General features: G+C 40.5%; 1 protein-coding gene across 2 annotated transcripts in view; it reads right to left on the bottom strand.

Annotated features, from left to right (window-relative positions):
* The window catches only part of Tnr (tenascin R), an 82,097-nt gene that overhangs the window by 16,317 nt on the left and 41,259 nt on the right, over positions 1 to 24,521 (bottom strand). For both annotated transcript variants that reach the window (XM_004626781.1, XM_023710343.1), the window contains 6 exons: positions 23,765 to 23,884; positions 22,785 to 22,931; positions 19,655 to 19,774; positions 15,999 to 16,142; positions 15,202 to 15,332; positions 14,147 to 14,279 (listed from right to left, as the gene is read on the bottom strand). In XM_004626781.1, coding sequence (XP_004626838.1) covers positions 14,147 to 14,279; positions 15,202 to 15,332; positions 15,999 to 16,142; positions 19,655 to 19,774; positions 22,785 to 22,931; positions 23,765 to 23,884 — 795 coding nt within the window. The remainder of the gene's footprint in view (positions 1 to 14,146; positions 14,280 to 15,201; positions 15,333 to 15,998; positions 16,143 to 19,654; positions 19,775 to 22,784; positions 22,932 to 23,764; positions 23,885 to 24,521) is intronic.

The following is a 24,521-nucleotide window of genomic DNA, read 5'->3' as shown; positions in this document are numbered from 1 at the left end:
AAGTGGAGGAAGGAACTGTCTCTGTCCTCGCCCTGCCCTTAGTTGTGTTGTGTGCTGGGGTACAGTCTTTAAATGGCCGGATTTAAAAGCTCTGGAGACTATCTGCCCACTGCCCACTCTAACAGCCTCAGCTCCAGCACCGAGGCTGTGACATCAGCACTTTTCTCTGAGCACAGTCTCAGCAGGCTTCTCTGGAAGTGCCGGACAAAGCATAGCACATCACAGAAGTACAGGTGACCTCGTTTGTTCCAAGTGCTTTGATTCTTTTCCCCCCAGAAGTGGGTTTGTGATTGACTCTCCTTCAGCCTTCTGTGTTATAATTTTTTTAATGTTCATCTTTTTTTTTTTAAAAAAAGAGAGAGAATAAAAAAAAAAAACCTAATGGCCCACATTTGTAAAGTAGCAGGCTAGACTGTTGGGGGCAGTCTGAATCCATGACAGGGCAAGGCTGCCCCTTCAGCCCATGGGAAACCATTTTAGTCTTCTCACACAGCATCTTCCAATTCACTGGCCTGTTTATTCTCTCATGTATTCATTCAACAGACATATGTGAAGTATCTCATGGGTTCTAAATACTAGGCTGAAAGCCATAAATGTAAGGACAAGAGACAGTCCCACTTTTCAGGCTGTTCATGCTCTGGTGAGAGAAACAGACTAATGCAATCTTGAGGTTTAAGTGTTCTGGGACAGAGCAAGACACAGGAGGTTAGTGAAACATCAGTGTGGTCCTGCAGTGAAGCTGGAGGTGGGGTAAACAGGGTGAGCAGCGAGGTTCTGGGCTGGAGCTAGACTTGTCAAGTGCTAATCCAAAAGGGCTTTTATTTTAGGAACTGGTGGTTAATCACTCATTGGTGGAGAAGGAGGCTCCAGGCCTGTGTAAAAGAACAGCTTCTTTGGAAAACTGAAGGTTTAGCAGGAGAACAAAGCAAGGATTGGGTTTGTTGGATGCAGGAGTCCGGGAGGGGGGTGTGGCTGAGAAGGTAGGCATGGGCCATGCGCAGGGTTAGGTCTTCTGCTGAAGGCCTATTAGATGAAGAGTCCAGTGATGGACATTAGTCTCAATTCTTAGAAAAACCCTTCTCTCTGCAGCACAGAGAATAAATTCTGTGTAGGTGAGACTGATGTAGCACCCCATGCAGGACATAGCCCTAGGAATCCAGGGAGGGCAGCCAGAACCCTTCAGGGTACAATGCCCATGGAGAATCTCCTGGCCAATAGAAAGCCTGGCTGTCTTCATCCTATGCCGAGCTACTGAGGATGGTCCCAGAGCTCTGCAAACTACCTGGCTTCTGCCCAAAGGCAAATGCAGCAAGTGTCTGAATATCCATTCAAAGGTCAGCTACAGGTGGCTACTAGTAGGTGAATTTTCTGACATAATTTGTTTTATTCTTTAGACTTACTTGTATCCGAAGACCCAGTTTCATGGCAGCTCAGGTTCATGGCAGGTCAGATTTATCGCAGACCGGCACTGCCAACATGGCCCTTTTCTAACTCTTGATTCAATGTGGTAAAGAAGGTCAGGCATAGTAATGCCTCCAACCTGGTCTCTCTGCAGCTCTTCTGGGCCCACAGAACTCCCAATGTCACTGGAGTGATCTTTTTATAATGCAAATATGATCTCATCTCACCCTAGCTCACACTTGCCAAAACTCCCCCACTGGCTTCTTCATTGCAATTCCAATAAAGTAAGAAATCCTCACCATGCCCTCCCTGGTTTAGCTTTGTCTTGAATTTGCCCTGCTCTCTCACTACTCTTCAGCCTCCCTGGTTGTCCTTTAATGCATGGAACAAGCCAAACATTCCTTCCTTGGGGTTCAGCAGAACTCTTTCTTAGGCCGGAATGCTCTTCTGTGTATGATTCAGTCTCATCACTGAAGTGCTGGCTCACAAGTCTCAGCCCAAATACAGCCCCTTACTGACCACCCTAGCTAACACCAGGGGCTGGAATTGGGTGAGAACGTGGTCATAGACAATGACGAGAAGGGTCCTACTTTGGGAGCTGTGTTCATCTATTTTCTTACTCCCTTGAATGCAAGTTATGTGAGGACAGTCATCTGACTATCTTGTCCCTTACTATCTTCAGCATGGGAGAGAGTATCTGATCCAAAGTAAATGTCCAGGGCCAGCCACATGGCTCAGCAGATTGAAGCATCTGCAAGTAGGGGCAGGGGCCTGCCATGCCAGCCCCATACCTGGGGCACGCTGAGATGGCAACTGAGACTAGGCGTAGTGGCATGGGCCTGTGATCCCAGCTCTTGGGAAGCTGTAAACAGGCAGATAAGTAAGAGTCTGATCTAGTAGTGAGACCCTGAATATCCTGTAGACCCTTCCCTAAAATACAAAAATGAAAACAAAACAAAACAAAAAAAGTAAGTACCCTTGGGGCCAGGGAGATGGCTCAGGGGAATAAGTGCTTCCCTGGCAAGCGCAAGGGCCTGAGTTCAATTCCAGGTTCCGCAAAAGAGAGAGAGAGAGAGAGAGAGAGAGAGAGAGAGAGAGAGAGAGAGAGAGAGAACCAAAAAAAAAAAACTGCCCAATAAATATTTGCTAAATGCATGATGCCATGTGAACACCGTATGTCTCTCCTATCTTTATGAAGGGAAAGCTAGGCTTTCTAAAAACATTTGGGACAACATAATTTAAAATAGATCAAATAAAATTCTGCCTATATTGGTGTGTAGGGTTCTTGTATAACATTTGCAACATCATCTTACTTGTACTACTGGTTGACAAAATGTACCATTTACTTAAAGGAGGAATTGCATATTTCTGTCCTATGGAATATATAAATAATGGTGTGCATAAATTAAAACTTAAGTTAATGAGCCAATTCTTTGAGAAGAACAATCTTCCAGAGGTTACCTAAGATGAAATGGGACGATGTGGTATGCTAACTATTTTTAAAAATTGTATTTGTAACTAAAATCTCTACAAGAAGAATCTCCAGTCTCAAGTAAATTCACTGTTGAATTCTACTGAGAGTTTAAATAAGAAGTGTTGTCAATTTATATAATATACTCAAGGAAATAGAGGAGAAAGGAAAATTCACCAATTCATTCATTGAGGCCTTAATTACTCTGCTTCAAGCAAACAAGCAAACAAACAAACTGAAGACAAGTAGTACTGAAAAGAGGATGGATTGAAAGATTTGAAGCTCTGTTACTGCTTTTTTTCTATCCTGTCATAAGAAAATTGTCACCTACTATTCATATGTGTTTGGTTTTACTGAGATATATGCGTTACCAGGGAGAGGAGCTGATAAGTGTAAAAGAACATTAGACTATCGGAGTGAATGTGCACTCATTGAAGAGAAAGACGTACTGTAAAAGTAAGATTCCAGGCAGCACGACATTGGTGATCTGACACAGAATCGTGAGAACAGCATTACAGTGAAGCAGGACAGCTTCATTTCAGGAAGCGAGGGAAGACATTAACTACAGGAAGAAGAACAAGAGATAAAGCAGAAATGTTGGGCACGAACAACATAAGATAGGAGAAAAGGTGAACATTGAGCTCAAATATAGCTAAAATATAAATAAATGGGCATGACTGAAGAACTCTTTAAAAGGATAAAGGACAGAGTTAGGAATAGAAAATACATTTCTAAAAAACTAAGAAATTTGGAAGCTAGTACACACATTCCAAGGTGTAGCTAGTGGAGGTCCTAAAAGAAAAGGAAAAGCTAAGAAGGAATTCTTAAATAAGCAATGAGGATACATGTGTCAGCGCTAAAGATAAAGCATCATATATTTAAAGGCTCATTGAGTGTCAAATTGAAGATAAAAAGATAAATGAACTGTACTACATGGAATGAAGTGTAAGATTGTCAAAGAAGAAAGGAAAACATTTTAAACATTTATATAAGGAAAGAACAAATCATCCACAAAATAAAAGTCTGATTGACATTAGGCTTCCCAATGCCAACGCTGCTTAGGAGAAGATAGTGGAGTAATATTGTAAATGTGATGGTAACAAACATTTATGTATAATATTTTATGTTTGATCAACTTGTAATTTAAGTGTGATGGTACAATAAAAAAATAATTCCCCAGGAGTAAGAGATTTCAGGTTTGCTTTACAAAATAAAACTCAAGGTTGAAAATTTAGAATAAACACACAAATAAGCAGAGTGACAAATTCTGGAGCCATGAAAAGTATGGGATGATTAACTACTTGGGGAAAATGTCTTTTTTTTTTTTTTTTTTTTTTTTTTTTTTTTTTTTGTCTTAATAAAAGACATAGCGAAGAGAAGGGAAAGTGTGTCCAGGAGCACTGAGGGACAGAATCTAGTCCATGTGTGGAGGAGATGGGAGTGAGGAGTCCATAGGGGCTTATGAGCGTGTTCAGGTACTTACAAAAGACACAGTGTCATGAGTCTCTTAAGAAATAAATGAGGGTCAAAAAACATGAATATGGACCTTAGATCTTAATAGCTGAGTCTATGAAAACAATAATAAGAGAAATACATCAGGGGTCACCTGATTATAGAAGGGCAAGGATAAAATGTGTAAACATCATGTTCTCTCCCAAGTGTAAGAACCTGAAAAGTAAATAGGACCTGAAAAGTTCAACGGATATTATGAAAGGGAAAGAAATTGTTCCAAGGGAAGGAATAGCTGGGATGAAGGACAGAAGGAAAGAAAGAAAAAGAAGCGAAAAAGAAATACATGTGGACCATCACCTGAGGAATGGTTGAGAAAGATGTGGTATTTTTACACAATGGAATATTATTCAGCTATTAAGAATGATAAACTGCAAGCCTTTATATTAAAGTGGATGCCACTTGAACATATACTCATAAGTGAAATAAACCAGACACACATGTGTAAATATCGTATAGTCTCCCTAGTATAAGAACTCTAAAGAAGAAATACAAATAGAAAGATATAATACAAGGAAAGGGAAGGCAGGATCTTAAGGACTAACTAATCAAGAGAGGGAAAGGAGATGAGCTAGGAAACATGACAATGTTAAGCCATGGAGTTATATGTAAAAGATGAGCAAGGCAATGATCCTGAGAATATTCAGAAGATTCTTTAATCTAGGAGTTAATTGGAAAGATTCTCACCCTGACTAACTATATATACTGATACCTGGGAACTAAGTTACTGCACTGCAGATGGTAATTTGTAACAGTTGTTTCATGATGGGAGTGCCTGTCATTGTGGTATTCTGAATATGGGCAGCTTGTCATGACATGCCATTTACTGCTAAGATGTCTCTCGGGTAGATGGATGTTCAAGAAGAAGGCGGTAGTGAAGGAAAGCAAGAGACAGGAAAAGGAATATGGTGGTACTGTCCTGCTTCAAGGTTGTATATGGTGAGATTTTTGGACTTATGTGCAAACATGAGAAGCATAGAATTCTTTATCCTATTTTTTAAAATATAATCTAATTTTTAAATGTTTTTTTATCATATTATGTAGGGACTTAAAGTTCAACATATCAATACTTGATGAAAAATACCTGTTCCTTATTATGCCTAAGATGTTTGAAATGCAGTGAGATAGTGAGGTTAAGATTGATAGCCCAAATTGTTTGATAATAACAATAAGCTTTTCTTCTGGATGGTTAACAACCTAAGTTTGCAGACCAAAATTAGAGAAAAAGGAGGGCTACAAGGAAAGCCAACATTTTGGCCCTAGCCTTCGAAGGTCAATTAAGACTCAGGACATATGAGAACTTGTACTGTAATGTCATGTACCTCGGTAGTGTCCCAAATTTTCTGATCAAGAAGATTATGGGGCCAAAGAGGAAAGTGATCGATGACATAGAGTGGGCCTAAGGAGAGTCACATGGGGAGAAGATACTCTCTCAGGCTTTCACAGAGAGCACATTGGCCAAGCATTGGCCGTGACTCATCCACATGGCTGCACTGATAAAGGTTCTACAATCTGAGGTACAGGATCTCAGGACAAATCCTGAGGGCATTTCACTGACCTTCTCAGACCAAAAAGCTACAACTCTTGTTGCATAGGTCCTGCTTTACCTTGGTCTTAACCATCCAGCAGAAAAGTATGAAGATGAAATTATAAGAAATAAAGCCATGCTGTTAAGTTGAGCTGTGGGGGACTCAGGTCAATAATTTCTGACATTGCCAGTTAAACAGAAGACCCAATGCTATTATGGGCTACTGGACTCTTTTAGAATATTTTGCTGAGTTTACACACCTATAATATTTAACGGAACTTAGAAAAAATGGGGTATACAGATGAATGTCCATTTTGTATCTGTGTATTCAAAGTGGTTGGGATAGATATATAGTTACATTCTGTTAATGAATAGAATGATTTGTTCTAATGGTGTTTGTAAATAGGATCACAAGTCCGCATCTTGTACAGCAATTAACCACTAAGAAGAATATATGCAGTGTATTATTTGTTGAAAAATTAAAAAAAAATAAATTAATAAAAAAAAAGAAATACATGTGGATATACATAGAATAGCTTGGACAACGGTACTGCTGATATCCGCTGGTCTAGTGAAAGGAGCAATTAATGCTTAACTTTCTCTTTTTCATTTTTTATGTTTGTGGGTCAATCTTACAAGCTTATAGCTGGAGATTTGAACAGCTAATTGGCTGCAGTATGGCAACCACTGCTGAATTCTTATCATTTTGTTTAGTGAAAGTCTGTGTCATTTTTATTTTTTTTTACTTTTTTAATTCTCTTCAAAAAGAAAAAAAAATTAAAAAGGAAAATAGTTACAGGTGTGTTAGATATTAAAATATTTTGAATGATTTCATGATTCTAACTTGTATAATTCAGAAGAAATAAATTCCTATAAACTATGAAGAGTTAGAACTGGTTCAAGAAATAAGGATTCAGAAAACGAGATAACAGGAAAACAAGTTGAATATTTAAACAACAAGAAAAAGGGACAGTAAAAAAAAATGTATTGCTGCTAACTGTGCTGTAAGTTTGAAGCCAGGGCAATATTTTGAGAGAATAGCAGCATGCTTTAATGTAATTAAAAAATTTCAATGAAACATTCACAGTATTTTTGAAGATCATTTTATTGATCTAAGGCTTGTGGCAATATCTGTCAAATAAAAGCATTATGGTACGTTCTCATCCAACTTCTTCACCGGATCTCGCACTGTGCAGCTTCTGCCTCTTCCTCAAAGTCAAAATGACTGTGAAAGGTGAACATTTTGATTCAATTCCAGAGACCAAGGCAGCCGTCATGGCAGAATTGAAGACTGAAAAGAGGACTTGAAGAGCTGCTCTGAAAAGTGGCAAGAATGGTAGGCTGTGTGTTCACAGTGTGCTGGGGTGGGGGGGGGGCATTCTGAGGAGAACTCACAGCAGTGTGTCTTTCATTACAACATATTTTGTAAAACTTAAACTTTCAATAGAGTTTTTGGTCACACCTCATATGTATTTAATTTTAAATATTTATAAGTGAAATGGTAATCAAATATTCTGTCCTAAGCATCTTAATTTTTAAAAATCCAGAGGAAGAAGAAAAAGGAGGAAGAGAAAGAAGAGGATAAAGAGGATAAGGAGAAGGAGGAGGAGGAGGTGGAGGGGGAGGAAACAAGCAAACAGACAAGCAGGCTACATTTTTTTCTGTGAAGTTGCTCATATTGTTTGCCTATGGGTTTCAAAGCCCTTAAGGAAGTATATATAAGAAAACATGTCTAAGACAATTTTATTATTGTAGATATAAAAGTCTAACATAGTAAATATCTAAATTAAGGATGCAGTAAAATCTCATATTCAGGTGAGGTTTAGTTTACCTCATTAGTAAGCTAAAAAATAAAAATCCTATAATCAATTAAAATTTACTAAAAGTTTATTTTGAAAGCTCTTCACTTGTAGTGGAAAAAAAATCCTACCTTGCTAAATGTTTTAAACCCGAAAATCTAAGGAGAAGGTGCTCTTCTTTATTTAAGGTTATCCAATTGCATATTTTTCTATATTTTAGAAAAAAATAGCTATTTTCAGCTAAAAATGTTTTAAAAATACAGGTTTAGCAAAAGTTACGCAGCATAAAACTTTAATTGCATTTCCTTTAAGCATGAAAGCAAGTCAAGGTTAACTAATTTCATCATTTATCATAGCTCTGCAAATCCTATATAATGTACTAATGTTAGAATAATTAAGAGGTATAAGATTATAATAAGAGCAATAAAACTGTCATTATCTGTACATTACAAGCAACATCTAAGAAATTAACAAAACAGTAGGTATATAGAATTAACAGCTGACTTCAACAGGTTTGCCAGATATGAGATCAATATATAAAAATCAATATTTTTAGAGCAGTAATAACTAACTAGAGAATATATTTTAAAATTAGACAAAAATCACAAGGCAATAAGAAATTTCAAAATGTTTATAAATTGGCCAAGAATATAAACATTGGTATAAGGGAAAAAAATGTATACCCTGAAGACATAGAAATGATTTAAATAAATGAAGATACATTGCTCTACATGCATTTAGGAGGGATAGATTAATATTGTAAAGGAGTCAGTTCTCTCCAAATTGATTTGTAAATTCATTGCAATTCTAATCTAGATTCAAATTTAAATTTCTTTTGTAGAATTTCATAACCCAAGTTTGCTAAGCTAAGGTGTTATATATGGAAAAGTATCAGATGGCTAAGGCAAGCTTGAAAAAAACCTATATTATGATACTAATATTATAATAATAAGCTATAGATGGAAAAACACAATATAGTGTTTGCAAAAAACAGATCAATGGAGTATGGAATAAATTAGAAAATTCAGAGTTCAGAGACAGTCATGTGCATATGGGAACCATATATACAGTATAATAAAGCACTATAAATCAATGGAGAACAGATGGATTATTTAGTGCATGATGTTAGTAAAACTGGTTTACTATAGGAAGAAAAATGAAACTTTCACTACTTATTGACAAATATAATATAGACTAAATATCAAAGTCTGGAAAATAAGTAAAAATTGTATTGAACGATAGCATTGCCTAGTGTCAGGAAAGACCTTAAGAAAGACTTCTAAAGCTCATATAATAATAGCCAATACTATCAAGAACTCCAATAGAGAAATGGACAAACTGCTAGCTTAAACTACATAGTGAGCCTGTCTCAAAAACCAAAACCAAAACGAAAAACCAAAAAAATCCAACAGTAAAGCTGGGCATGGTGGCACATGCCTCTAATCCCAGCACTTGGGAGGCTGAAGCAGAGGATCACCAAAAGTTGAAGGCCAACCTAGGCTACACAGTGAGTTTAAGGCCAGACTGAATTACATAGTGACATCCTGTCTCAAAAGATAAAAAAGAAAAGAAAAAAGAAAGAAAGAAAGAACAAACTATATGATAGGTCATGTACAGAGAAAGGAATCTCAAAGGCTAACAAACATATGAAGAGATGCTCAAACTCATATATTCATATAAAGGAATTCAACTAGAACAATGAAATAGCAATTATATCCATAAGACTGTCAGAAGTTACAGTTTTGGACCATGTTAAGTCATTAAAAATGTGTCATATGCCATTAGAAAATGCACTGTTGCAGCCAGTGTATAGGTAGGGAATGGCACTTAGTTAAATTATATAAACACGCTATGACCAGCAATTCCTCCTCTAGGCGTATAAGTCAAAGGCATTGTACTGACCCATAAGTACAAGGTATTTATTGTGGTACCATTTGGGGCGGGTGGAATGTTGGAGACAACCTAGTGTCCATCTTTAGCAGAATGGGAAGCTAAGATGTGATGGGGATACACAGTGCAGTGTTTCACAACAGTTGGAAGCAAAAGACTATAGATGTGCAAAACAACACAGATGGTCTAGAAAAGAGTGCTGAGTAAAGTATATGAGAACAGGGGATACATTATGGAATGTATGGATACCATTGCCATACATTTGAAATGTTTATAGATTCAAATATATATTTGAATATAGTCAAAATAATTTTACAAGGACAGAGTTTCCCACATGGAAAGGCTACCCAGTGGACACATTAGAGTGGTACAAATGGAGGGGGTAAGACGAGATGGGGAAAAGGGAATTAAGTAGTTTGGAGACTGATATCAATAATATGTGATAAGCTGGGTAGTATGATTAATTCAAAGCTTTGGTTTGACAACCACTTATCTATGCATTTTGAACATATGTGTGAATTTCTCTCTCTCTCTCTCTCTCTCTCTCTCTCTCTCTCTCTCTCTCTCTCTCTCCCTGTCTCCCTCTGTCTGTCTGTCATTTACTTGTCTTAATGGAACAAGAACTCAAGCTGCATCTAAGCCACGAAGCAGAGAAGCCCTCTCAGCTCCCTCTTTGGTGGTGGTGGGGACATGTGGTACACATACGAGTCAATAGAAGTTGGACAGTGATCACCAGGATTTCTCTTCTGATCAGGTGTCTGATAACTGAATTTTCACAGTCTACCATCTATTTTTCCAAATCTAGACTTTGTCAATCTTCATTAATTTTCCCTACCTCAAAAACCGATTCCTATGTTAGAGGAGACTCTGGAATGAGCCTGAAAAGCACAAAGCAGCTCAGCCTGGATGTGCAGTCACAGAGAGTACAGCAAAGGTAATAAAAGAAAACTTCCCATTACCCATGTCTGGGTACCTCTGCAAAGGATGGTCTCGTTTAACCTCAAGGTCACGACAACCTATTTTATAGTGTTCGCTGTCTCTGAGGATGAGCTTTAGCGAGAGACTTGTTTGCTTTTTATAGTATTAAAAGAGACAATGAAAATTGCCTCTCAGAAGATCATTTCACCAAGCCTGTGTTGCTCTGCAGGGAATATTTGTTTCCTCATTTATATTCATGTCTCTAAAAGACAAGTAGACCTTGGATGAAATTTCAAGCGACAGTAAGTGATAAATAATGTATCCATACTTTTTTCTCTTTCATACTAGTTGTATTTAATTCCCCCCAGAGTCTTGTGCAAACACCAGAGACAAGAGGACAGGAAGCTATTAACATGATGGAAAGAATGAAATGGTCTGATGTTATGTGGTGGGAACCCAGCAAGAAGACATCTTGATCAAAGGAGGGATTCGAGGTTTTGAGGCCAGATCTTTTCTTGTTCTTTTACAATATTTATTATTATTATTTTTTTGACATTTTAACTTTGTTCCAGACCATTAGATAGGCATCTTAGGGGTTGTCAGTGGATGCAGGTCAGTTTGGGGCCAAACTTTAAGCTCTGTTATTGCATCGCAGAAGGTGTAGAAAACACTCGGAAGATTCAGCGGGGAGCAACACATCCTAAGAACAGGATGCTGCTAAGTGGAAAAGTCAGGTACTGACAGTGAAGACAGAAGGGATGTTAGTGGCTGAAAGGAAATAATCCTCTACACCTATCCTCCCTGGTCTGTCATCGCAGAGCCTCCAGTGTTCCCCACACTGGCACAGCAGAAGTAAGTCATCCTCGGGGAGGGGTGGGGCTCCAGACCTTGTGTGTAAGTGAAGACCTTCTGCTTTCATTCCTGCTGCTTCTCCTTTGTTAACATCCTCACCCCCACCTTTAGGAAACTGATACCCTTGTATTGTTTCCCTCCTTAGTAGCATTTGCTCTTGGCAGGAGTAGAAAAGGTAGTGGGAAAGGATTGGCTACTGGCAATGAACACTTATTAGTATTAACATGTAGATGACTATGTACCCTAGTATAATTTATTCAGAAAAATTTGCATCAGGGTAGCAGGCAGAACCTGAAATCAGAGGGACTGTGATATCATACTCTCTAGGCTGTACATCCTTGTCTCTGCCACCTCTTCAAGGATTAGAGGAAATTTCCCCCGTCTGTCAGTTTTGCTTCACTAGAGACCTTCTCTTCTGCCTGGTGAAACTCTTAAGTTCAGCCAGGGTTTGCTATGTCTGTTCTATGTCAGGCTCTGTGCAAAGGACTTTTACACGCCTTATTTCTGCCCCTAAATTTTTTATTCTGCAACTGATTGTTTTGGTGGGTTCTGGTAAATCTTCAAGAAAAATCCAGCAGGATTTGTATGTATCCATGACTTGCATTTAAATTTGTATTTTCTAGCAACACTGAAAAAACTTCCAAACATGGAGACCCCTTGCTATGTACCAGGAAGTGGTGGTGATTCTCTCTGCCCCCCCCCAAACTGTAGGCAGAAAAAGCAGCTCAGTTAGTAAATATATTTACTGCATAGGAAGTTCAGCCCTTCAGTTTTCTCCTTTTTGAGCTGAGGCTCCAGGAGCCAAGGGGCAACTGGAATCTTAAATGAAGAAACCAGTGGCCTAAATACATCTTGCAAGTCCCTTGCACTGTCCATCAGTCAAAGCCACTACCCCGGCCTCCTCTTCAGATTTCCATGAGTGTTGCTATTCCTTGGTTTATTTGACCCCACTGGATCTGGATCCATCTGGATCTGTAATCCCACATCCTCGCTACTGAACCTCCTTTCCAGGTGTGGTGGCTGGGGAACAGCCGCAGGATATCACAGACCTTGTGCAGGTTATCTCTCTGCTCATCACGCTCCCTGTGGCATCTCCAGGATGGGATGAAAAGCTAACACTGCCCTAAGCAAGCACTGAAACCCATGCATTGGGGGTGAAATTATAAGTACCTGTTATCTGTGTTCTTTTTATGGGAAAGAAATCCCTAATTCAGTGGAAAACTTCAACCCATAGGTCTTTAAGTGCTAGTTTGGGAAAGGAGACCATGAGAGACCCTTTAGTTAACCTGTAGATGTACAGGGAAGGGCTTAAACAAGGACAGTAACACCTTTATACTTAGATAAGACACCTTTGATACAGCATAGAGGTGAAAGTAATTGACTTCAGCCCTGGAAAAGAGATCAACAATCCTCTAAATTCCACTTGGTAAAAATGCATGTTGGGTTAATGTCTTGGTTGTATGATCACAGCTTATTTTCATTTTTTAATTAAATAAAATGTTTGTTTTCCTGATTAGTGCATACAAACAAAGAACTTTGTGAAGTATGGAAAGGTATAAAAAGGAAAACAGAGCCCAGTCATAAGCTCCCTGCCCTACAGAAGCCCCTGGCGTCATGTGGAGCATCCGATCTGTGCCTTCATCTGGGGGTTAGGATGAGCACATCACGAGGAAGGCGTCTGAGTGGAGTGGTGAGACTTCCTGTCACCCTCCAACCTCTGGGGCATGGATAGGAATCTCATCGTCCTAATACTTAGACACAGCAGGCAGACACGCAGCTTAGGGCACAGAAAGGCTCACGTTTGCCCCACAGACAGTCGCACTCACACCCCAGAGTATGAGGCAATGAGAGAATTCAGTCTGGGTGGGCAGGTCCCACATTACAAACCATATGAAGGGCACCAGGGAAGGTGGCAGACTGGAATATAAAGAACACACACCCCAGAGCTAGAACAGCTTGAGTCAAATTCCAGCTCTGCCACCTAAGAACTGTGGGATACTGGGTGAGTTGCCTCACATGTCTGTGGGCTAATTTCCTCATCTTTAAAACAGAGATAATAGTCCATACTATATAGGTCATTGTGAAGATTAAATTAGATCATAGATGTCATGCATTTAGGAAAATTCCTGGCAAATGATACCAAAGGATAAATATAAAGTTGTTTTCTGTTATAGATACAATGCTTAGATCCCTTAAGAGTATTTTCAAAACATCTTCCACTGACTTAAAGGGGTAAGGCTGGAGGGACAGATAGCTAAATGCAAAAGTAAAAAATTGTTCATTCAAATTCTGACCCAGACACTTGCTAGTACTGCAAGTTTTTGACTTCCATTCACTTTGGTTTCATTAGGTGGCAAATGAAGACCAAAGTCCTTCCTTGTCAGTTGTGTTAAGGACTGACCTTGGACCAAAGGGATGCAACAATGCTTTGTGTATGGAAAATGGATGTGCATTTAATACTGAGAGTTCATTACTGCTATGAGTCTCTGAATAAGAGTGGCCAAGGAAGAAGAGATGGAAAAACTTTTCTGGAAGAACAGACAGGAAAATGGAACAAGGTGTCTTTACTTGTTGCTTCGGTTGGTCCAGGAGGATTGGGGATTTGGGTCCCTGGCTCTAGTAATTACCTTGGTGGTGTGAGGAGGTTCTCAAGCACCTTTGAAAGGGAAAGGAAGGAGGAGTGTTTTGGATAAGTTCCCAAGTCCAAGCTCAGTAGAGGCTGCTGAGGAGCCAGCTCTCATGCAGGGAGAAGCCATCAAAGGGCTGTAATTGCCTCACCTGTTGTGAAGGCGGTGGAAGTGAGGCTGCTCTTCATGGCATCTTGAGCCGCCTGCAGGAGCACTGTGTAGTCTGTGTTTTCCAACAGACCTTCCAGTCGGATCCAGTTGTCCTCTGCATCCACAATCAGCTCCTGCACAGAGCCAGAAGAAGGGAGGTAGATGGGAGCACCTGGCTTTTGGAATGGGAAAGTAGGGAAGAGAAGCTTGAATTCTATGGCTAATTAGGTCAGTGGCCATTGCTGTCCTCAGCATCCTACAGTAAGAAGAAAACTGTGCTGCTCAGCAGAAAGGATGTCGCTCATGTGAGATTTAGGCCAACTTTTTGCTCACAAATGTACACTGAGATTTAGGCCTCTGGAATATTGACTCCAGTGACTTTTAGATTGCACTGGGCTTGCTTAAGAACATAGAAAGAAGCAAAGGAAGTAGGATCAACTAGGCCCTTCTAGTTCTATCCAAAAGACTAGCTCTGCCTTAATCTTTTCTGTATATTTGGATTTTGCATGTAATTTCTTAAAAAGAATCCCACTGCAAACAAAAAATTTGAACTCCAGCGCTCTAGTGGATTGTGTTGACTAATGATATAAAAATAAAAATTTTCTTTTTTTTACTGTAGCCTATATAGATGTTGCTCTTGTAATGCTTGTTGAGGTATAAAATCCATTTGAATTTGGTACCTACCTCACGTTTGCTTGGGCTGTTAGAAAAATCATCCCAATACCATGAAGCAGAAGTTTTCAGGGGTTTGTATCATAACATCGGAAACATCAATATACTTAGAGAAGTTAGAGTAGACCAGAGCCTGGAGAAGGCAGCAAGGCTTGGAAAAGACCAGTACTGTGCCTCAATTTGTGAAGAGCCAAGGGCCATGGGTACCTAGGGGTTGCAGCTTACAGACTTGGGCTCTCTCCTCAACAGTAGCTTATGTATCCAGGTTTTTTTTCCTGTGAATGACTTCCTTCCCCCTCCCTCCAGTTTCCACTGTCCCTCCTCTGTCAGTTTCCTTGCCTTTGCAAGGGAGAACTGGCAGGCCCCTTTCTAGCAAATTCTTACTTTGCGGCTTCCATCAGTAGATTTGTAGGTCAGAATGTAATTCTCAATCTCTGCCCTCGGAGGCTGCCAAGAGATCAGCGCACTCTGTCTGGTGACTTCACTGGCAGTCAGGTTTGCAGGAGGGTCCAGAACTGCAAAGGAGAGAAAAGGCCAGGGCAAGCCTGTCTCTCCAAGGCCTTCCTACTGGATTTCAGACCCACTGGGCTCCTTGCCCACCTTTGTGGTCAAGGGGTACTCCATAATGACCCCATTCTAACTTGGATAGGGACAACATGGGCTCTCCTGTCAGAAGGTGATCAGAGTCATGATCATTATTTCCCCCACTTCCCTGTCTAATGCTCAGGGTCAGGGCATGACATCTTCCTTTCTCAGCTTCTATTCTTGGGACCCTGACCCTGCTCAGCCACAGTGTCTGCAAGTTCCTGTTTGAACTTAAAACACTCCACATCTTACTGCTGTCTATGTTCCTGCTCATGATCTGACTCAGTATCGCTTTCCCCAACATCCAGCTTTTTATCCATCAAACTTTTCTGGGCATGTTTAGTGTTGGGCTCTCTTGGTATACCACTGTCACATAGAACCCAGGGACAACAGAAAAAGAGACATATGTCTACGGGCTGAGAGCTGAAGCTCACTTTCACTGGATTTGGGACACAGCTGGCCAAAATGAGATGAGCTTAAAGCCATGCTGCCCCAAACCTATAAACTATGACCTTGTGACCACACAAACACTGGTCATTTTTAGGATCCATAAAATTCTCTGGGTACATTGCGCCTGCAGAGGACCCTATACTCACGGGTAGAGAAGTTTGTGCTGATGGTGCCACTGATGAGAGATCCACTGGTGGCATACATGGTGACCGTGTAGTGGGTGCTGGGAAGCAGGTCCACAAGCTGGAATTCCTCACTGAGTCCATCAACCAAGATGGTTTCTCCAGTAACTGAAGTCAGATGTATATGGATAATGATTGAATAAGCCTATGCAACTTGGCACATAGCTATCAAATCTAAAGGGACCTCACAAATGTTAGATGCTGTAGAATTTTGGAATAACTTCTATAGGTTATAGAGCTTAGCATGTTATACCTACGACAATCTCCCCTCATCTTTTTATATCATGAAAAACATATTTATTATGTAGAGGCCAAGTTTCCTCCCTCCTACTCAGGTCTCTATAGTTATAAAGAATAAGCCAAATATTTGGTCTATATGAGTTGTTTCTTTCTACAACTCTTCCTAATTAAGTGCTATCTTCTTCATACTAAGAAAATTCAGTCCTCACCTCTTATTAGGTTTGTGTTACAGTTCTAAACTGTGAAGGTTTTAACCTTCACAGTCCTGGTTGATTTTGTTTGAACAAGTAACTGGGACACGGTTAAGTGTCCCTGCTGAAAAACAAAACTTGGAGGAAAATTGAGAATAATACTTGAGTTGCACTGGCCAGTCAAACAAATGGTCAGTCTCTGCTTCTACTTCTGTTTTTTTTTTTTTTTTTAATTTGTTAAGCTTTAGGGCAACTATTTGCTATTGCTATCACATTTTGAGATAAATACTAATCAAAGAACTTGTTTGTTGCCACCCCATCCCATCTTTTGTAGTTGATTTTTTAGACCCATGGGCAGATATTTGCATTTATATCTATTGTTTTTTGCCCCTCTGATTGAGTTGGGATGCTGTTTTAGATTATTATAGTATTTTGGAATTCAGATTGTGTTAACCCCAGTTTTATTTTATACACAAATTTAGTAAGCATGTCTTCTCTGAATTCATTTGAGCTGTTGATAAAACTGATCATCACATCAGGGCCAACTCCTCTTTGGGAGCAGTTAGAATATTCCAAAATCGTTTAGCATTTAACCAAGTTTACTAACCACATCTTCAAACTACACAGGGCCGGAAGTTTCAAGTTAATTGTGGCCTAAACATATAAAAAAGCATAAACAAGTTAAAATACAAACTAGCTCTTTGGAGGAACATGCACATTGACTGCCTTTATATTGCCCCCTCAGAGGCCCTGCCATCAGTCACTGCTTCCGCCATTCCACACAATGGCAGATTCTCAGACTCCACATGCTCGCTTGCACCCCTGAGAGTGCAGACAGGCTGTTCTTCTTTTTAGAATTATCTCTTTCTTCCTCTTTGATTTCTTTGACTTTACCTTCTTTCTCCTGTCATTCTTTTAACACTTACCCTAAATGATATCACCAGATGTAGTCCACCATGTTCCATGTTGCCTATATATTGATGCTGTACACATTGTAACTACTTCCTACTTCTCTGCATCACCACTAGACATTTGTTTCACAAAAATAAGACTTCATGCTTTGGTTCTGAATCTCTATAACCTTATCAAGTATATTTTCCATTGGAGAGAATCAAAAGTATTTTTTTCTGTATTTTTTAGGGAAGGGTCTACAGGGTGTTCAGGGTCTCACTACTAGATCGGATTCATAGTGATTCTCCTGTTTATGGCCTCCCAAGTGCTGGGATTACAGGCACACATCACCATTCTGAGTCTCAATCCCTATCTCAGTGCACCCCAGGGGCAGGGCAGGCACAGCAGACCTGGGGATTGAACCCCTGGCCCCTGAGCCTGCTTGCAGGTGCTTTAATCCATTGAGCTATTGGCTGGCACCAAAAGTAGTTGCTGAATGAATGGGAGTGAATTTCTTTCATTCTTTCTTTCTTTCTTTTTTCATCTATATTTAGGACAGGGTCTACAGGGTCTATAGGGTCTCACTACATAGATCAAACTTGTAGTGATCCTCTTGTTTTAAGCCTCCCAAGCGCTGGGATTATAGGCATGTGCCACCACACCCAGTCTCAATCGCTGTCTCAGTGCGTCCTGGGGTGGGGCCAGCAGGGCATGCTGGGGATAGAACCCTGGACACTGCGCTCTGCCTAAGCAGGTGCTTTTTAGTCCACTGAGCTATCAGGCCAGTCTAGAAGTGAATTTCTAGGGTGCAACTGTGCTTTATACCTGGGTCTTACAGCCTTAGGAGACCCAAGGAAGCTTTGACAGAGAAGATAGTGCTGCAGCTAAGATTTGAAGGGTGGGTTTTCTAGGTGGATTTACAGGGAGATAATTTCTTGGTGGAAGAAACAACATGAGCAAATGCTTGAGAATTCATGGTGAGAGTGAAGAATACCAGATTATGACATGCATAGCAGGGTGGAGGGAGTTGGGGTTAGTTGTACATAAGTATAGAGAGGCCTGGATATACCCACAGAGTGATGTCCTTCCTTTGATGAGAGTCACTCAATCACCTACAGTTCTAGCTAACTCCCAATATGATCCATCACGTGTTTTCTATTGTTAGCTAAGGACTAAATGATATGCAGTTTTCTAATGCCTGGCTGAAATGCACATGTGCCAGCAGATTTGCCAATAAAAACCAGGAACCTAAAGCTGTTTTGATGGAACTTAAACTTAGTGAACCCAAGTTGATATGTAGCAATCATTAAGGTCTTTTACATTTTTATAGTTCCAATAGTCTGAGTTTTTACTTTCCCATGCTTTTGCAATAATTTTAGTTCTTTGCAACTTACAGAATTGCATTTTTTTTCTGCCACTTTTGGAAAAGTCAAGGCATCTGCCTGCCTTCTGTTTTTGGGTATCATTGTTCTCTATATTCCTGAATATAACCTGCAACAATTTTGTTATCACATGTTTAATTTAGGAAGGGAAATCGTTTTTCTAAGTCTAGAGAGTAGGAGTATGCAACACTATCTTGCTTTTAACTTCTCTATTTAACTTCAAATATTGCAAGGCGGACAAGCATGATGTAGATGATGTTGAAATTCAAGAGTTCATGTTGGTTCAGCCTTTTGGACTGGAATGGGTGGAGAAGACAAAAACTACAGAAAAGCTTAGTAGCTCTGAATCCTTTGTCACCTTTTATCACTTATTGTCAGTACAAGCTTGGTCCTATAACTTTCTATGTTTTTCTTGCTCTGTATACATCAAAAAATTCTACTTTCTTTTCTTTAGAACTTTAGGGCAAGTTTTTGCTCTGTTATGAGTTCTAGTGTTATTTCTATTTTTGTTTTTGTACTGTCCCTTGGTTACACGCTTTTCTTACACTGTTCAGATTTAGCTTTTGCAATCCCTATAGTTGGTAGTTTGCAGAGCTGGAGGATATCTTGAGAGCTTTGTAGTGTAACTGAAGTAGGGAAGCAGGGAAATTTCCAATTTGTCCCTCAGATTGATAAAATGCCTTATTTTTGACAGCACTGAAAATTGAACCTAGGACTTTCACATGTAGCCAGACCCACAGACCTTTCTTAAATTTTTAATTTGAAGCAATTATTACTAAATTGCCAAAGTTGGGCTTGAAACTGTGATCCTTCTGCTTCAACCTCCCAGCAGAGGGCTCGGCCATGCCCAACTTGACATGTTGGCCGCATTTCCACCACCTCCACCTGCCTGGTGCATAGGCCTGAAGATGCTCACCTGTGAAGTGCGTGAGAACAATGACATAGTTCTCCACTTCACCCACAGGAGCTTTCCACTGCAGCAGGGCTTCTGTTGGGGTGATGTTGGTGGCAGTCAGATCCACAGGGTTATCCAAGGCTGAAAGAGAGTGGGAGAATATTAGTTAAGGATGAGAGGAATTGCAGAGTAAAAGTTCATAAGCTATCAGAAATTTCACCCATGATGCATATCTACTGCTTTGCTGGTAGAGTGGGTACAATGGGGTAGAGACCTCTTTCTCCCCTCTGACTCCATCAGCTTCCTCAACTGCCTTTCCTCCTTTCTCTCAAGTATCCAGTTCTCCTTCAACAGTCACCAGATCTTCCTTTATCAATCCCTTCCCTGCAGAGCACTGGAGAAGGTGTTATGGGAGATTTCAAGGTAATCTTTGTGTTTTTGACACTTAACTGTAGAGAACCTAAGAACACATAGAAATTTATATTTTAACTCTTTAGTGAATGAGATAACTATGCTTTCCAGTCTATTTACATTTTCATAAAGGTTGAGTGTACCTTGTGGAAAAATCTTCACTGATGAACTTCAGGAAGTACAGTGGTCTCCCCCATGCTGAGAACCCAGATGGTATTCAGTGAGGACTTGTGGAATGGCGACATGGAATTCAGGTTGCCTCCAACGTCATGCAATTACTGAATTCTTGCTTCACTACTCATAAGGCTCCCTCTGGACTGAGTCCATGGTGTCCATTTTCTTGCATTTAGAGCCAAAGGGATTCTTACAGGCTGGGGAAGGCCAACAATGCCCACTGGGGGAACAGAATTTGCTTGTCATGGGACCATCTCCCTACTCTTACTTACTTGTGCTATAAGTTGAGAGTATAATAGTTCCGGTTGTGATAGCTCAGGTTATTGCAATAGCTCAGGTATTTAAGGTTTATACGATTTACCTTGGGACCGAGGTCTGTTGTCAATCTGCCCCTGTTCTCTAATGGAAGGGTTTGTTGTTGCTCTTGCTTATCTATGTCCCTCATCACAGAGCAACAACTAAAAAATATTTTCATAATTTTAAAGTTTGAATTTTATCCAGAATCTGTGCTTTCATGTCTGCTTAGGCAGAGGCAGGGGCCAGAGATTCAATCCCTGGCCTGCCATACCAGCCCTCAGGGGTGCGCTGAGATGGCAATTGAGACTGGGCCTGGTGGCACATGCCTGTAATCCCAGCTCCTGGGAGGCTGAACACAGGCGGATCACTACGAGTCTGATCTATGTAGTGAGACCCTGTAAGACCCTGTAGACCCTGTACTAAAACACAGAATCTGTACTTTCAGAGTTCTGCAAATGAAACTCTTATTAAACTACAATTGACTTGATTTATCAGAGACTAGAAGGAACTCTCATTTCTGATTTTTTTTTTTTTTTTTTTGGTGGAACCAGGGCTTGAACTCAGGCCTTTGCGCTTGCCAGGGAAGCACTTATTCTACTGTTTTTTTTTTTTTTTTTTTGGTGGAACCAGGGCTTGAACTCAGGCCTTTGCGCTTGCCAGGGAAGCACTTATTCTACTGAGCTATCTCCCTGGCCCAGAACTCTCATTTCTAAAAGTTATGAGACTAGAGACTTTGCATTAAAAAACAACAAACAAACAAAGATACTTCCAAGGTCAACCTAGATATTAGAGGTTGTTGAAATAGCTCTACTTGAAGGAGGGCAGTTGCGGTTGGTGTAACATTGAACATCTGCTCTGAAAATACTTCAGGCCCAAAACCAAGGGGTAAGCTATTGAGTGGAGTTGCTGCTCTTTTTCATCTTGGGAGTAGAAGGCTTTTAAAATCCATTTTATTTTCTTCAGTGAGAAAAAAAGCCGGTTTCTTTAGCATAATTTTCTAAGATTTTCAGGAAGGTGGCCAGAAGGCTTCTTTTGGTTCATTGGATGTTTTTTTCAGGTCTACATTAATGATCTTAAGTAATTTGGGGGTTAAGGCAAGGTTGAATTTAAAAACATGGCTGGGTTAGCTGTATTCATACACATGGAAGGAAACTAGGAAAAATTAGAATATTCAGTGCTGTCTCCAGAAAAATTTTGTTTCTGAAAGAAATTGGCCATTCTTAAAAAAAGAAAGAAGAGAGATGCTGATTTGAAGCATGTGAGAAAATCTTTAAGAGCAGTGGGGGATTCCAAGGCACCTTACCCTCACTTGGGAAATACTTTTCTCCAGGGAAATAAGCAGCCTCAGGAAATCCAGGTGTTCTCTTAATGAAGCAAGCCAGATGTTTACTATCTGCTGTGGGAATAATGGCTGAACTAGGAGGTTGGATCTGGAGGTTAAGGAAAGAAATTTGGCTTTGTCTTCTATGACATCAATGGCAAATCATTGCTAATTCTGCATGGTGCAGTGATGGAGGGGCCAGAGAAGGAGTAGGGAGCTATTGAGGGAGAGCAGGCCGTAGGCTCATCTGAGAGGCTTATTTTTCAGAGGAAGCTGCACAAGAGGGACTTTTTCCCCATATTCCTGTGCTGCAAGATAGTTACCCTTTATCTTCCTTTTGATTGAGAAAGAAGAAGACATCTGGATCTGATTAGAGCACTAGAGGACATGGGCTGCTCAGTCTCCCTGCACATTGGCAGAGGCAAGAGAGTCATGGCCTTTGATGCCATCTTCCTTTCTGGAGCATAAAGTAAGAGCAAATGCACCTACTTGGTGGGTTCTGGCCATAGATGGTGGGCAGGCTCATGGCCCTAATTTTCATGTTACTCGAATAACAACTCTTTCATTGAGGCAAACTTTCCTTCTCTGAGTATTTTTAAACAAAAGATACTCTCTTTGGTTCTGGAATTCACTTCTACCGTGTATCTTGGCAAGGGCACTATTCATGTTGGAAGTTCCATTTAAGTTCCTAATGTAAACCAGAAAGACTCCTCTGGGGATAACTCACCAAGCTTCTTTTATTTGACAGGACTGTCAGCAGAGAGAGACTTTGCAAAGTGTCCTGCATGGTAGTGGGTTGGAGGAGTCTGGGGAACAGACCCGCAGACCCTGATCCTGGATCAAGTGTCCTCTGTGTGAGCCAGAGCAACTTCACTCCCTGCCTCTTCTGTTTGTGGTAGGTCCTCAGCTGGTGCCCTGATTTGGCACACCACAGAGCGCTGTGCCTACCTGTGTGCACGAGGGTACAGATGCGCTCACTCTCCTCCCTGCCCCGAACACTGTTGAGACTTATTTCATACTCAGTAGCCGGGTACAGCCTGGTGATGGTGAATTCTGTCACAGTGTTGGGCACCACTGAGCTGTCCAGCCGTCCCACTAAGGAAAAGCACAGTTCATGGTTAGTGTTTGCAACTTTCTCATCAGCATAATCCATGGCATAGTCCACAAGGGGCACTTTGTCGTGAAGCATAGATGAGCATGAGACCCAAAGCGCAGATAGGAGGGATAAGTGTTTCACAGGCTGTGAATGTTGGGTTTTGCAGAGACCTTACATGCTATGTTGGTTCCATCCTTCATTTTATGAGCTTTTAGAGCAGAGAGAAATGATGTATTTATTAGGTGGTTTTCTAAGAAGTTGGCCTCTGAAGCAGTTCTGTTCATAGAGGGCACATCTGCAAAGAGGGCATCTATGCAGCCCAGAGACAGGATACTACAGAAAGCTGTTCTCCCCAGACTTGAATTAAGCCTGCCTTCTACTTTCTTAACAATGCCACATACACCAGCAGGAACTGGCAGGATGCAGGCAAATTCTGTGCCAACGTCTCTGACTCATAGCGTGCTGGACTGGCAGAAACAGGACTATGTTACTGTGTCCTCTTCAAGGCTCCATCTGGCTCTGCAGAGTCTTTAGCTCTATTGAGTTTGAGTCTTTGGCTTTCTCAGTAAAATAGCATGACTTTTAGCAAACTCACTTAGGGCTTTTAGTTTCTTACTGAATGACCTAAATAATGGTGCCTACTGTCTTTGCTAGCGAAGGGCCAACTTTCTGGGTAAATGTAGTCCTGCCTAATTTAAGGGATCCTGCCACAGAATGGAGGAGAAAATGCAGGCAGAGGCTGATGTCCTATGGACTATGACAGTTTTCCCATAATAATCTCCACCAAGCCCTAAGGCCCATTTATCTTTGAGAATTCCAATCACTTGATTACCTTGGGTGGGTCGATATGATACTCTGTAGTAATCAAAAGATGCAACAGGAGGGCTCCAGGACACCATCACTGAATCCTTGGTCACATTGCTAATTTTGATGTCTTTGGGGGGATCAATTCCTACAAAGAACCAGGTGGTTGTGAGAAAGAGAAAGAAGTATGAAAAAGGAATTTTTATCCCTAGTTCTATGTTACTCAATAGTCAATGGTATCCCGGAGGCTAGGATGCTACTATGTGATTAATCATCCCTAGAACCATAGTTGGTCTTATGTCCTGCATGACATTTTTGAACATGGCCAAAGCAATATTTATGGAGACCATCTTAGCAAGAAAAAGCTAAGATGGCCAGGACTATGCCCATGCAGCAAATACTACCTTTCAGGAGGCCATCTAGGAACCTTGTTATAAGTGCCATGATTTGTTTTGAATTGGGAATAACACAGTTATTTTCTGTAGGGAAAACTTCTTTTGGAAAAACCCATTTCTGCTGCTGTCTCTTATTTTTGAGCAGCCACTTTGGTTCAATTTGGAAAAATTGTCTATTGACTGTAGTGGGATTTCAGAGCACCAGTCCAGAACAAATCCACTTTCCTAAATTGTGTTTCATTTAGACTGTATACTTTTTTCTTTTACTGACTGCTAGGGAATTGCAAGGTTGAATCGTATGAGTATTTAATCCACTAGTCTAGTTTGTGAGTTCTTGCCAGTGTGTAGGACTACCAAAGCACACATGTTCTTAGCCATATAAGCTTAATA

This window comes from Octodon degus, unplaced genomic scaffold (assembly GCF_000260255.1).
Source record: "Octodon degus isolate 3935 unplaced genomic scaffold, OctDeg1.0 scaffold00017, whole genome shotgun sequence".
Taxonomy (NCBI): Eukaryota; Metazoa; Chordata; class Mammalia; order Rodentia; family Octodontidae; genus Octodon; species Octodon degus.
This window is presented reverse-complemented; position numbering and strand designations above follow the sequence as displayed.